This window comes from Rhipicephalus sanguineus, chromosome 10, assembly GCF_013339695.2.
Source record: "Rhipicephalus sanguineus isolate Rsan-2018 chromosome 10, BIME_Rsan_1.4, whole genome shotgun sequence".
NCBI classification, from domain to species: Eukaryota; Metazoa; Arthropoda; class Arachnida; order Ixodida; family Ixodidae; genus Rhipicephalus; species Rhipicephalus sanguineus.
In genome coordinates this window covers 71,454,231-71,467,831 of record NC_051185.1, presented here as the reverse complement: position 1 = coordinate 71,467,831, position 13,601 = coordinate 71,454,231, and the positions used below count along the sequence as shown (strand labels likewise).

The window sequence follows — 13,601 nt, the reverse complement described above, 5'->3', positions numbered from 1 at the left end:
GTTTCTGACGTAACAAGTGTTTCCTAGCATCTTCAAGAAAGCTATAAAGTTGTGCAACTAAAACTCTGCTGATGTTGATCACTCTGATAGTTTTTACAATGTTATCACGATGTTTACGCTGAACATCAGTACTGAAAGCAATGAAGTCAACAGGAAGAATGGCCCTTAAAAATTTGCACAGAAGAGGCGTTTCCGCTGTACATATACAGCTGCGTTAAAGATAGAGAGTAGTCGAGGCTTCTTGGAGCCACGTTTTCGTATTCGCGACAAATCCAGATTGTCTTTGTGTCCACTTCACATGGAGCGTGAAAAATTTTAGATTGACAAAATTCAGGTCTAGAGAATTTTAATAAGAGTTGGAGATGTTAATCTATAGCCTTGTGTACAACTCTAGATAATCAGGGTGACAGAAACAAAATCAAGAAATTTGGAAAATAAAGCATGGTTATGAAACAACAAACAAGAAAAATTAAGAAATATTATGCGCAGGAACGGTCACGCATTAAAAACAAAAAAAAAACAAAGGGTAGACAGAAAATAACTATAATAAAAGACACTTGTGAACGAAGAGAATTCTACAGAACTCGAGGACACCTGTGTTTTAAAAAGTAATGAAAGGCCAATTAATTCTACGACAAGTTGACGCAAGGCTCCCTCAGGGTCCAAGAACACGTACTGGTTCCAAGGTGCGAATCGCGATGGAGGTTTAAGAAACCATTCAAGTCATTACTTACTACATGAAACGTAAGGATTACTGAGCTATATGAAAACGTAGCAGACCAGAGAATTCTCGGTGGTGTTTTGCGGCAGCGCACGAATGAATATTTTTTTAAGTAAAAAAAGGCAAATAGGTAAAGAAGGAGAGCTGGTTTTGTGAAACATGCTTACTGAAATACAATAAAAAAAGACGCGTAAACATCAAGGAAGGAAGCCCTTTTCTGTTCTGTCTCGAGTCCTTCCTTTGTGGTTACGCGCATCTTTTGTATTGCAGTAATAGCTGACTTCCATGTGAAATTAAAAGTCAAATTTCATACGTCCACTTGCTATTTTACTGCCATGGATGTGGTGATAGTATGGTCACAGTCGGTTCTTCTGCTTATGGATCTTAAATAACAAAAAAAAAAACGTCTCTGCGCGATATACCGTCATGAACAATTACAAAGCTCACTCAAAGTTCCACTTTTGTTCCCTTGCAAATCTGAGACTTAACCTAACCTAACCTAACCTCACCTAGCCTGATCTAACCTATACTAAGACAATGTAATACGGAGTGGGCGTCGAACTTAATTTTATCCACCTGTAGTTCTTTCTCTTCCTTAGCATCAGCTAAAAATATGGTACGCGAACATATTTTTTTATTCTGCAAATTCCCTCTCCGCCGGAATTCGCGGTCTCAGTTACCGGGCTGCGAACCCTCGACCAGCAGAAGAACGTCATAACAACCAGCGCAGAATCGACACGTCACGAAAGTTCACGGAGATGGTACACCTTAAACACTAGTCGGTTATAAACGAAGAATAAATACAAGGTCCAGAACTGTGGTGCACCTGCTATTTATATGTGCAAGAGAATCATGCCAGGTTGTTACCGTTCTAACAGTAAGTACTTTTTCGTTGCTTGTGCAAATACTGCGCATATTAGGAATAAAAATTTCGCCGTCCTATACTTAAAATGTTACGTTTGGCTGAGCAATGATGCCATAGTAGCGATAATAATTGTTGGGGTTTTACGTCCCAAAACCACGACATAATTATGAGAGACGCCGTAGGAGCGGGCTCCGGAAATTTTGAACACCTGGGGTTCTTTAACGTGCACCGGAATCGAAGCACACGGACCTCTAGCATTTTCCCTCCACCGAAATGCGGCCGCCGCGGCCGGGATTTGATCCCACGACCTCCGGGTCAGGAGTCGAGCACCATAACTACTAGACAACCACGGCGGGTGAGCAGTGATGTCGGAATGTTGACTGAAATTTGGCAGGAAGTTCGAGTTTTCGACCGAAAAGCAGCGACACGAACATGTGTTTGTACGGGAGAATAACCTACCTGAAATGCACGAAATGTACTTGACGTCACGGAAATAAGGAAATGCGGTTGGATAGAGCATCTACGCAAATTTGCTCTGGGTGGTACAGCGACAAGCAGTGGGTAGAGCTTACTATATTATAAATAATAATTGTTGGGTTATTGCGTCCCAAAGCCACGATATGATCATGAGGAACGCCGTAGTGAAGGGTTCCGGAAATGTTGGCCATCTGGTGTTCCTTAACGTGCGCCCAAAGCTAAGTACACAGGCCTCTAGCATTTGGCCTCCATCGAAATGCGACCGCCACGGCCGCAATGCGATCCCACGACCTTCAGGTCAGCAGTCGAGCACCATAACCACTAGACCACCACGGCGGGTGGCGGAGCTTACGTTTCTTCTTAGGTCGTTACCGGCTATAGTATATCAATGCTTTGCACTCGTGCGAGGCCTTACCTGGAAGTTTGCGAGTTCGGTGTCATTTTCTTGCTTGGCGAAGTGCAGCTGCTCTCCCGAGTTGTCCTCTCCGCATGCGCCGGGCATGTAAGACTTGGCTTTCTGTATGAAGCCGGTCAGTTTGTACATTAACTGGTCGGCCATGTTCTAGGTTCTTGTTCACTTGTCTCAGTCCTAGTTCCACACACGAATCAACGACGAACTATTTATCCGTTAGGTTGGGCAGGACCCTTTATCCCTGCAGACAGAGCTCGTCGAAGGACACTCTTATCCGAGCTGAGAATCCCGGTATGCGAATAGCACTTCTTGTCCACTCGTTCGTGACGTTAACAGGTGTCCAGTCGAGCTTGACCGATGTCTCGGATGCCACGAACCACTAAGGCAGGTTCCGGAACAGAGTTCAGGTTTCAGAGATTGTCGAGGTCGGCAGAGGCTGCGAACGTAACGTCTGGGTCAACGAAAAACGTCATCAACTTCAATAGCAGCGTCTTCACCAAATTCAACATGTCAGGTGATGCCTGAATGTACCCATAAATTTTGACATTTCGTCACAACCTTCTAGTTCACCACCTTCACAAACCACGATTCATCTGCTTTCGGGAAACCGTTCCATAAATCTAGCGTAAGCCACCGGTTATGTGCTCCAACGACTCCATGTTCCACCCAACTTCATGAACTCTTCTTAATCTCAACTAACATTTATTGATACCTCTTAATATCCACTAGAACACGCTTAATATCCATTAGAATGTCTACAGCTAAAAAGGGACACCGACCTAGTGAAGCCGATTTGTGGCCTCTTGTATCTGCACATACCTTCCTTGTATGGACACGAAGTAAAGCTCAAAGTTCAACATCGACTACCACCTTTTCTGTAATCCACACTCGCTGCCTGCCTCTTTATGAGCCGTTAAACCTATAATCCTTCCGTCCATCTCACGCTACGGATCGTTTAACTTTCCTTAAAGCCTTTCCTTTAACCTCCATTTTGATGCTACATATGTTAGGACGAGCAGAATACAAGGAACACACGCTTTCTTTTTCTCAAGGAACGTGGTACACCTGCCAAAGCGGCCGTGATGCATGCACATACGTCCTGTCAAGGACGCCTCGGCTCTGTGATTAGTTATAACTTGCATAGCTGTTCTGTATCGGTCGAAACAATGCTTGAAAGTTCAGCTTTTTATTTGTTACTTATTTAAAATATTGAAATCCTTTGAAGGAGTACAGGCGCGTCGGTGATATAATCACGTGCATTGTCGCAGCAAGCCTTACGTAATTCGATGCGCACGATTTCTGATGCGTCATTCGAAGCTGCGCAGTCGTTTTACAAATTCCGTGAAAAGAAACAAAAAAGGTTGTGTTTGAAGGATACTTTGGTACGCGTTTATCAATGGACACCCACGAAGGTGGTACGCAAGAACATGTCGACGTGCGGTTGCGATTAAAAAAAAGAAAACAAGGAAAGCGGCTTGGGGGAATCAGCTTTTAGACTTGTATGAGTCAAGGGCTAGGTTTACCGCGTCGTGAAAAGAAGGTGGATAAACAGAAAAATTAATAACTTTGTATGCTTATCGGGAAAATAAGTACGTGCTAGCTGCGTTGGAACCCCTAAGGTAAAGCAGGCGCACCGCGGTGCACACTGCACACTATGCGGTGTCCATGACGAAGCACGCAGATATGGGGCCGCGGACTCACGTTCATCTTGCAGAGCAGAGCGGATGCCGGCGACTGCTCACTGCGCTTCTGCGCTCCATCGTTGGTCCTCCAGCCTAGATGCGGCCGTTGCGCACGCGTCGTCCAGGTTGCCTCAAAAGAAAGAAAAGGGGCCAATGTCGCTCACAAGATTCCTTCCACCACCGTATAGGCACTCGCGGCTACAGGGCCGTTGAAAAGAACAGCAGGGATTCCGTATCACGCGACTGCAGGGCGCGAACAGGGGCGAGACCCTCCTCTCCTCTCCCACCCCCACCTCGAACCAACCTCCGGCCCCTGTAAATGCTACACCTCGACGTTGAATTCTTGCGTGGTGCGTGCGATACGGTCACTCATTTGCACGAAACCTTCTTGTTCGAAAGATGTGACGGGGGCCCTTCGCCGATGCTGTTGATTCTCGAAAGGGGAATCGCCCTTCTTTTCCCACCCTCACGTTTCCCTAATACTCTCCCTTCCTTCACCGTTCCCTGGCAGCAGCTTCGCGCGCCAGCCTCTCTGTCCTCTTTCTTTTTTTCTTCCCTACGCTCCCTTACAGCCCACATCCCTTCTCAGCCATCTCCCTCTCCCTGGCGTTAGAACCTAGTACCCTCTGCTTCAAACCGGGAGCATCCGGGAAACGCTGGCTCGGCGAGAGAGTAGCACCCACTCTCTCCTTCCTCCCGATTTTTCTTCGCTCTCCCAAGTGCGCATGCTCCAACTCGACGAAGTTTGCGGCCGACGGTTCGCGGAGTCGCGCTGCGCGGAGTTTTTGCCGGAGCGGCCGCCGAAGGGGGAAAAAACTTGTGGAGGCGCGAGGTCGGGAGGGAAGCGTTCGGGAAAGGGGAACGCGGGCAGAGCGGCGGTGGCCAATTTCCTCCCTCAGCCAAGAGGGAGGCGCCGCCGCCGCCGCCGCGCGCTGGTCTTTTCCCAAGCCGCTCGGGACGCCGCGTCAGCGGCTTCGCTGGCGCGCGAGCAGTGCGTTCCCCGCGCGTGGCGCGACGTGCACTAATATTTTCAGAAGGTGGCTTTCGGGGCTTCACAACTGCTACTGTAAGTGGTTTCGGTTTCGATTAATCTCTTTCTCTTCTCCCTAACCATTATTCAATCAGTCCGAGTACTGAGCAACAGTCTGATGCTATGCGAAATTGCACAAAACACCTGAATGATCTTGGTTCCAGTGTCAAGTTTACGCTTCACATTCGTTAACAAGTTCAAGCGCTGTTCGACCTTTCTGAAATTGTGTAGCGTTGGCAACGGACACGCAACAGCGCTAAATTGTTTTGGTTTCGATTAACATTCCCTTTTCTACCAAATCTTTATTCGATTAGTTCGAGTACCCAGCAACATGTCTGACACTGTGTAAAATTGCACAGCAGGCCCAAATGATCTAAACAGTTTTGGTTTCGATTTCGAGTTACCATAGCAGAGAGACTTGGTCTTTCTGTTCCGACGTGGGAGCGGCCCGCAACGTGCTAGGGCGCGTTCCGAGGGACCGAAATAAAGTTTATTCATCCATCCATCCATTAGTGTTGAAATGAGGCGTTGGAGATCAGAGAAGTCAAGATGTTTAGCTGTGCGGAGAAAGCGGGCTACATCGAAGATTGCAAGTCATTCCGTTCTTCGGAAGGTCAAACCGGCAAATCCTGGCTCGTACGTTGCTGGCTAAGCGGTTAGGGGGAGTCTACAGCGCACGAAAAGCTTGAAGCTAAACTCCATGCAATAGCAGGTGTAAGGAGCACCTCGCACCCGTAGTGTGCCACTTCCCACTAACGGCGCACAGAGAAAGCAATACAAAATTCTGAAAGCTCTGTCTCGTCAATTTTGTTGGTTTTTGAAAAGGGACACCTTACAACACGTAGTAGCCCGTGGGGCTAGCTAGCTACAATTCTGCAGCCTCACATGCACAAAGAAGAAGAAGAAAATGGGTGCTTTCATTACTGTTTTATTTTACGCCTATAGATATGCGTTCATCGTGGAATAACTAACAGCGCAACAGAGTTAGAATACGGACAGTAGAAGATAAGGACACAGCGCTGAACTCGCAAATAGACTTATTTTCGAAAAGGAAAGAACATATATATAGATATTGATAGATAATATATATAACCACGATATCATAACCGTGGTATAATGAGTCTAACAATTATATAGATAACAGTTACGAGTTCAGCGCTGTTAGTTATTCCACGACGAACATCCAACAACTAGCCCGGCTCGCGATTCTTCAGATATGCGTTCGTCAGCTGATTGGCACTTTTTTGCGCCTATCGCAGCGTAGCACAGTGAAATGAACTGAAGCCTGCTCGAAGCTCCAAAGCACAGTGTATGCTGACCATAGGTCGGCAAAAAATGTGCAGCTCACACAGACTCACTCATGAAATACGTTTTGCATTTAGGGCTCACTCCGACTCAGACTCACCAAAAGTTTCCTCAACCGGACTCACTCGGACTCAGACTCACTAAGTTTTCACTCACTCGGACTCATACTTAACAAAATATTACTCACTCGGACTCACTCAGACTTACACTCACGGCTCGATCTGAGCCTGAGTGAGTCTGAGTTAGTGTACTCATGAGTCCATTAGCGTATAATTAGCTTATTCAATCATGGTATCAATGCACTGTAGCGCCAATGTCTCGCATAATTTTTGCTCTACGATGCGCATTTTGATCTGCTTCCTCCAAATACGAGTTATCAGTGGCTGCAATACAGTAAGAACATTACTAATGGAAGGTGTCACTCACACGAGACATTTTTATACAGATATTCCCGTAACACTCGCCTCTGGCCAATAAATATTGAGCTGGTGTATGAACACTAGTGCGTCGAAGTATGTTTGAGTAGACGTGAGTACAAACGTGAGGCGACATAGGGCTGACAGTAATGCTGAAGTTGGGTAACTATCATATATGTCGGCAAAAAATGTGGATCTCACTTAGACTCACTCAAGGAATATATTTTGCTCTTAGGGCTCACTCGGACTCAGAATCACAAAAATATTACTCACCCAGACTCACTCACACTCAGACTCACGGATCGAGGTGAGCCTTAGTGAGTCTGAGAGAGTCGACTCATAGAGTGAGTTTGCCGACATGTGATGCTGACATATAAGTGCGTTCCCCGTGAATGACTGCCGGATAGGCTAGCTTGTTCCCTGACTTTGATTTGTTCATCCCAAGCGTAGCCGTGGACACTTATTTTTACAGTAAAGTACACTTTTTGTAGCATCAGATCAGCACATATGTGGTGCAAGAATAAATACTATAACTTCTAACTGGGTTCATTCTATATTCCGTCAATAGTCGGCCATTACTTTTGTATGTTGTAAATTAGCGAGCTGGAAACGAACATCATATGCAAAGCACAAACTTCATCAACAGGAGCAGGCGCTCTCCATTAAACGTGCGCGAACTCAATCATGGCCAGGGTTGGGCAAAGATACTTTGAAATTGTATCGCGATACGATACAAGATACTCAGGCAAGAAATATTTGAGATACAAATACAAGATACCACAACACTGACTGTATCCGATACGATACATTGCAATGGTATCTTAAGGTACTTCGATATATTCGCAAATTTGTTATTATATATCTATGAAATGTAGCACTAATCGCCTATGCACAAAAAATATCGCTTGAAAATTAAAAAACTGCAACCAGTTTAGTTTCTTTTTGGACGAAATGTCTGTGAGTATCTCCAAAGTTTTGTATTTCTTGCTCAAGGTATATTAGGTTCATTCCGAAACAACTTATTGGCGTTGCTGCAGCTGCTTAACATGACAGCTCTCTATACACATCGCTGATCCTTTCACAAGAACTTTCACAAGCCTCCACACGATGGTGCAAATACAATTCTGGAGTTCTACATTGGCTGTAAGCGTATTACGGTTTTCGCAGTACAGATCACCGGACAGGTGTGCATCAGCAAGAACGCTTGTAGCGACATTCATTGCGACGCATCGTGTTTATCTAGAGGACATAAAACTGAAATGACCTTTATATTCACTTATCTTCTGGTGTAATGCATTCGTTAGCGATGTACTCAGTAATGCACAGTTTTTAACATTTTATTCTTCTACGAGAGAATATGTGCAGCCCATAAACGTCTTAGACGTACTGTATAGTTGCATAAAGTGCCGCAGGACACCGCCGCTATTCGCACTATATTGCCACTTATATCTCCGAATACCTGGTGATTAGTAAGAGTAAGAAGCCTTTAGGTAAGCCTAAAAAAAAAGGAAATCCAAAATATTTAAGTAAAATAGAAAAGCGGTCCCGTATCAAACACAGGGAAAAAGTATAAAAACACGATGCAGGCGGTACCCCCAAGAGCTAATAATAATTGCTGCGTTTCACGTCCCAAAACCGCGATACGATTATAAGATACGCCGTAGTGGGGGGGGGGGGGGGGGGCGGAAATGTTGACCACCTGGGGTTCCAAAACCTACGCACGGACCTGTACCATTTGGTCTCCATCGAAATGCGTCTGCAGTTACCTTCGCGTCAGCAGTCAAGCACCGTAACCACTATCCTACCGTCGCGGGTGAGCCCCCATAACAAGATCAGAGAAAGTTCAGTGCCTATGGAAAATAGCGTAAAATGGCTCGTTGGGATACTCGTAAGAAAACCGGAGCATTTGGTATAACAATCTTTCCCGAATTACTTTGCTAACATGTTTAAGATGGCTCCTAATAATTTACGTTAGAATGCAAACTCAATTTTACTATTTTACTAAGTAGTAAGCAGAATTTTTGTTACTGTATACTTCAGGCATGAGCAGATTATTATGTATTTGTTCTCAACATCGCCTTAACATAGAAGTAAGCTCAAGTGGAATATAAGCATGTAAGCTGTAGCAGAAACGATGCAGACAGTTAAAAGCAAGAATAAAGCAGAGAGCTTACCTTGGCAGCTCGTTAAGTACATATTGCAATAAGCGTAAAAAAAAAACAATACAGGGACATAGGTAATGTATTGGATGGAATAGACGGACAGCTGAGAAAAAACTTGTACTAACAATAAAAATATGATTTTAAAAGCTCATTGAATAAATGAAAAAAAGACGTACGCCAAGATAGCTTCTGTTAGGTGAATGCTCGTTCTGTTAGATCCAGCATCGGTACCGGTGGTGTTACGGCTGTTAGAACCTTATTTGCATATCTCATGGCATGTAAGTCAAACTTAAATCAACGAGGTCCTTCAGAACGCCGATGTGTGAAAGCCTCAAGACTCAAAGCAACCCCATTCTTGTATTCTTCAGACTTCGTGACGAAACACAACGCAAGAGAAACTTTGATAACGACACTACAGCGTCATCAGAATTTGTGCGAAAGACGCCGCACGCATTGGAGCATGCGGCACGGGGTAATGGCTAAGAGCCAGTGTCATGGCAATGACACAACTAAACAGAAAAAAAAAGAACACCGAAAAAGCAAGAGGTCAGCTGGGCGTAGATGCTCGCGCGCTTGTCTTTCGATGCGATGCGAGCGCCACCACGTGACTCTGCTCCCTCAATAAGGGCGCTCAGAGCTCATCATCCCTTGCCCTCGCTGGAAAACTCTGGCGGGGTGATCAAATAATGTCAGTGACTTAGTTTTATTCTGGTGGCTTAGTCGCAGCAGTATCAGCATGAGATCCGGTGTTCAGCCAACGTTTATTGTTTCGCACGGTGGTATTGCAGTATCTTGTATCTTAAGATACGCGATACATTCTTCAACGTATCGGAAATACAGATACTGATACACATCTTGCGAGACGTATCGCGATACGGATACAAGATACCCAAAGAGTATCTAAGATAGTATCTAAGCTACATGTATCTTCGATACTGCCCAGCACTGATGCATGGCAGATTCGTGCGTTTCAACCTTGGCTGTCAATGATCTAATGGCTGTTCTCATTGTGTTTGCGTTAGTGTTATTCACATTCGAACGTGTTCGCTGCATTTCTAATACGTTCTGTGTTTGTCTTTCAGACACAAGCGCCAGGAAAACATGATCGAGACAAAACTTAGTAGTACAGATCTCGAAGCAAATGGCCACATAGCGACCATGGCTTCGACTACAGAGCTACAACGCTGGCTTTAGATCCTTGCATTACCCCTTGAAGGGTCATTGTCACTCATGCCTGTTAGCTATTGATAGCTGATGCTTCAAGTGCTTGTTTCCACATATAAAGTTTTCAGAATGTTTTAGAGTTGGAACTGGTAAAGTTTGCCTGGCTAAATTTTTTCCCGAAATTATGAATAAACAACGTAAACGTTATTGTGTAACATTGCTCACAACAGCAAAACGTGGTCACGCGTTGTGCAAACTGAAGCCTATGTCGTGGGAGCAGCTGAAAATTTAAAAGAGTTTCGCCTTGGTGAATGCAACGTGAAAATCACGCCCCACATGCTTGCCATAGCTACGGAGCGCTCACGATGTGGACCACTTTAAATGAGATTCTTTCCTAGGCTAGTGCAGATCAAGTAACATCGAGAAGTAGCGCATGTTTACGTGCCTATAGCGCACCTATCGGTTAAATGCGAAGGCGGGAAGCGGATAAACCTGTCATTGACAGTCACATAAAATCATAAAAAAATGATACCACGTGAAGTCTTTGTAAAAGGGAAATGACAGTAGTTTACCCAAAACTATCTTTAGTTCTAGCTGCTCTTGAATTAATATTATTCGGCATAGCTGTCAAACGTTGCTGTTAGGAAATCGCTGCTCCAAAGACTGTTCGTAAGCATATCGATCAAAACAGAAAAAAAAGACGTTTCGACTCACCTGCCGGGAGGCTTGCTGACAATGTTTTAGACATTGGGAACAGGGAAAATAACAGATGAACGGTAAAAAGCCAGTAAATAGCACGAATAACGCTTTATATAAATAAAAAGTCAGACAGTGAAGAGTAGTCGCAGCATTTTACGTCGATAAATAATTCATTCCGCCTCCCTTCCCCATAAAATTGTGTGTTCGTAAAATGTTAATTTCTTTTTAGGTTTTACGTGCCAACGCCAAAACCACGATGTGATTGCGAGGCACGCCGCATAGGGGTTCTTTGTATCAATTTACCTTTCCTGAGTTCTGTAACGAGCGCCCAAACCTAATTACTAGTGTGTTCTTGCATTCCACCTCCATTAAATTGCGGCCAACTCGGATGGGAATCAAACCCGCGTCCTTCTGTTTAGCAGCGCGACACTTCGACCACTAATTTGCAATTCACAAAATGCCTCCAATAGAAATCTAGCTTGCTTTGTAACTTGGGTGCCATGCACACTAGAGATATATAGTTTTCGTGTTGTGACTAAGATCTATAAACCTGCTGCAGAAATAGATTTAGCTAGTAACGCCTGCTGTCGGCCTTGTTGGTGCATATCTAAGAAAGGGAATCTTAGGCGCAAAACAGAAACACAAATGTCCCGAGTCGCGGGTGTGCGCCTGTCCTTGCTGGAATGTTCGGTTACGCATGCATAAAATACGATGTGTTTCGCCGACGATTGTGCTCGCCGCTAATGTTACACTGGGAGTGGTACTTCTTTTTCCGGGCGCAGGTTCGCCCAGTAAAGAGCCCCATCTTTAACGGATTGAGTCGGTGTTCCTCACCGCGACAACCACGTGACGATATGCGCATAGTGTCAACCCAAGGAGACCAAGATACCGACATTGATATTCGAAAACAGATTACGCGTGCATCAAGCTGTCCTCACATGACTCAGTTAAGAGATTCTGTGTGTTTATCGAGGAAATTGGGACGATTTAGAGCACTGTCTATTCGACTATGGGAGAGCTGCTGCCCTTGTTCAGAAGATTCCGAAAGCGACGCAGTTACCTGTGTTTAAGAAGAAAAGGAAAACTCACAGGGTACCTTACGCATTCACCAAAGACGACTGGAAGGCGAAAGCTATCTTCCTTTTCTTCTCAGTCGATGTTTTGTTCCAGCGCCGCCACCCTCCGAAAGCTTACTGCACCTAATGTGGTTTTGCATTGCCTCCAGGAATGGAGGCACCTCACCTTGTTTTGCACTGCCTCCGTGATCGGCCCACAGTTGACCAAGTTAATATGCATGTGATGACGTCATCATATGACGTCACTGTGCCGTCATAAATGACGTCAAGAATTTTGGAGATATGTGACGTAATGATGACGTCATATGGTAATGTCATCACGTGACGATGATTTTTGCATCACTCGTGTGGACACCTACGGGAGACTCCCGACGCGGGACGCCGGTAAATTTTCGCGTTTGATGAGGCATCTAAGGCTTTCGCCTTAAATAAAAGATGTTCTCCATTCGAAAGACGGTCTCCATTCAAACCAGAGCACGCGCCGGTAGCGAGCGCTGCCACCTCAGCGCCCCTAGCGGACTTCGTATAAACCAGAGCTACGCGAGACGCGGGGAGGTACAAGGCTTGACCCTAAGGTGCTTCGCCCCTAAAAGGCGCATGACTAAGAGAAAAGACGTAGCTGCAGTTCAATTTTGACAGTCGTTACTATGCATGTGCCCAATGCTTTGTGTTTGGTAAAAAAGGGTGATTCTTTAGAATGCTATGTACCTTATTACAGGAGAACGGTAAGCTGTCTCTAAAGTAGTTGTGATTAGAAAAATAACGGGGACGACTTAGGGCACATTTTAACGTAAAAGGCGAATGGACAAGGACGGAGCTAGAAAACAGGACGAGCGCATACTGGTAACTGAGAGGTTTATTTAAATAAAAAAAAACGACTTATACATGAAATATCACAGATTGCGCATTTCATGTGAACAGCAACAGCAGGATGAGTGGTTACGATTAAGACAAACAAAATTATCCACTGATGTGCAAGAAGCGGTTTCAGGAAATCTAGATCGCAACTACGTAAAGTCACCGACACCTGACTCGTACATTTGAAAATCCCCGGCACCTGTACAGACTGTGTCCCTCGCTTCAGCCGTCACCCGACTGTCCGTGTTGTGGGCACGGGACAGCCGACATGGCACATTTACTTTGGGACTGCGAGTGCGGTATTCGCTGCCAATACCCGGACGAGAGAGCGTGTACCCCAGGACGACTGGCTGAGCGGTGGCGAGCCGCCCTTCTCAGCCCATATCCAGTGGTCCAATTCTTTTGCACATCCAGTGGACCAAATCTGGGCTGCCCAGCGAGCCAATACTATAGCCGAGGACATCACATGGTGTTCCCCGGACGACGGCCCCCCGGAGGCCTAGCCCAGGCCAGTAATTTCTCGATGGACCCCCAATAAAGTTGATGACCTACCTACCTGGCTTCCATAGTGTCGCATGGATGTCATGTAATGACGTCGTCCTATGATGTGACGTTATGTGATGTCATGATGACGCCATATAATGACGTCATCACGTGATGATGATTTCTTGCATCACTCGGGTTGACGCGGGGCGCCGACGCCGACGGTCAATTTTCGCGTTTGGTGAGGCATC

General features: G+C 45.4%; 1 protein-coding gene across 1 annotated transcript in view; it reads right to left on the bottom strand.

Moving 5' to 3' along the window:
• LOC119372116 (vesicular inhibitory amino acid transporter) overlaps positions 1–4,685 on the bottom strand; it is a 29,765-nt gene extending 25,080 nt beyond the window's left edge. Inside the window, exons 1-2 of the mRNA XM_037642576.2 lie at positions 4,177–4,685; positions 2,479–2,911 (exon numbers count right to left, since the gene is read on the bottom strand). Of these exons, the coding sequence (XP_037498504.1) occupies positions 2,479–2,622 (144 nt within the window). The 5' untranslated portion in view covers positions 2,623–2,911; positions 4,177–4,685. The remainder of the gene's footprint in view (positions 1–2,478; positions 2,912–4,176) is intronic.
• Positions 4,686–13,601: the final 8,916 nt, after the last annotated feature.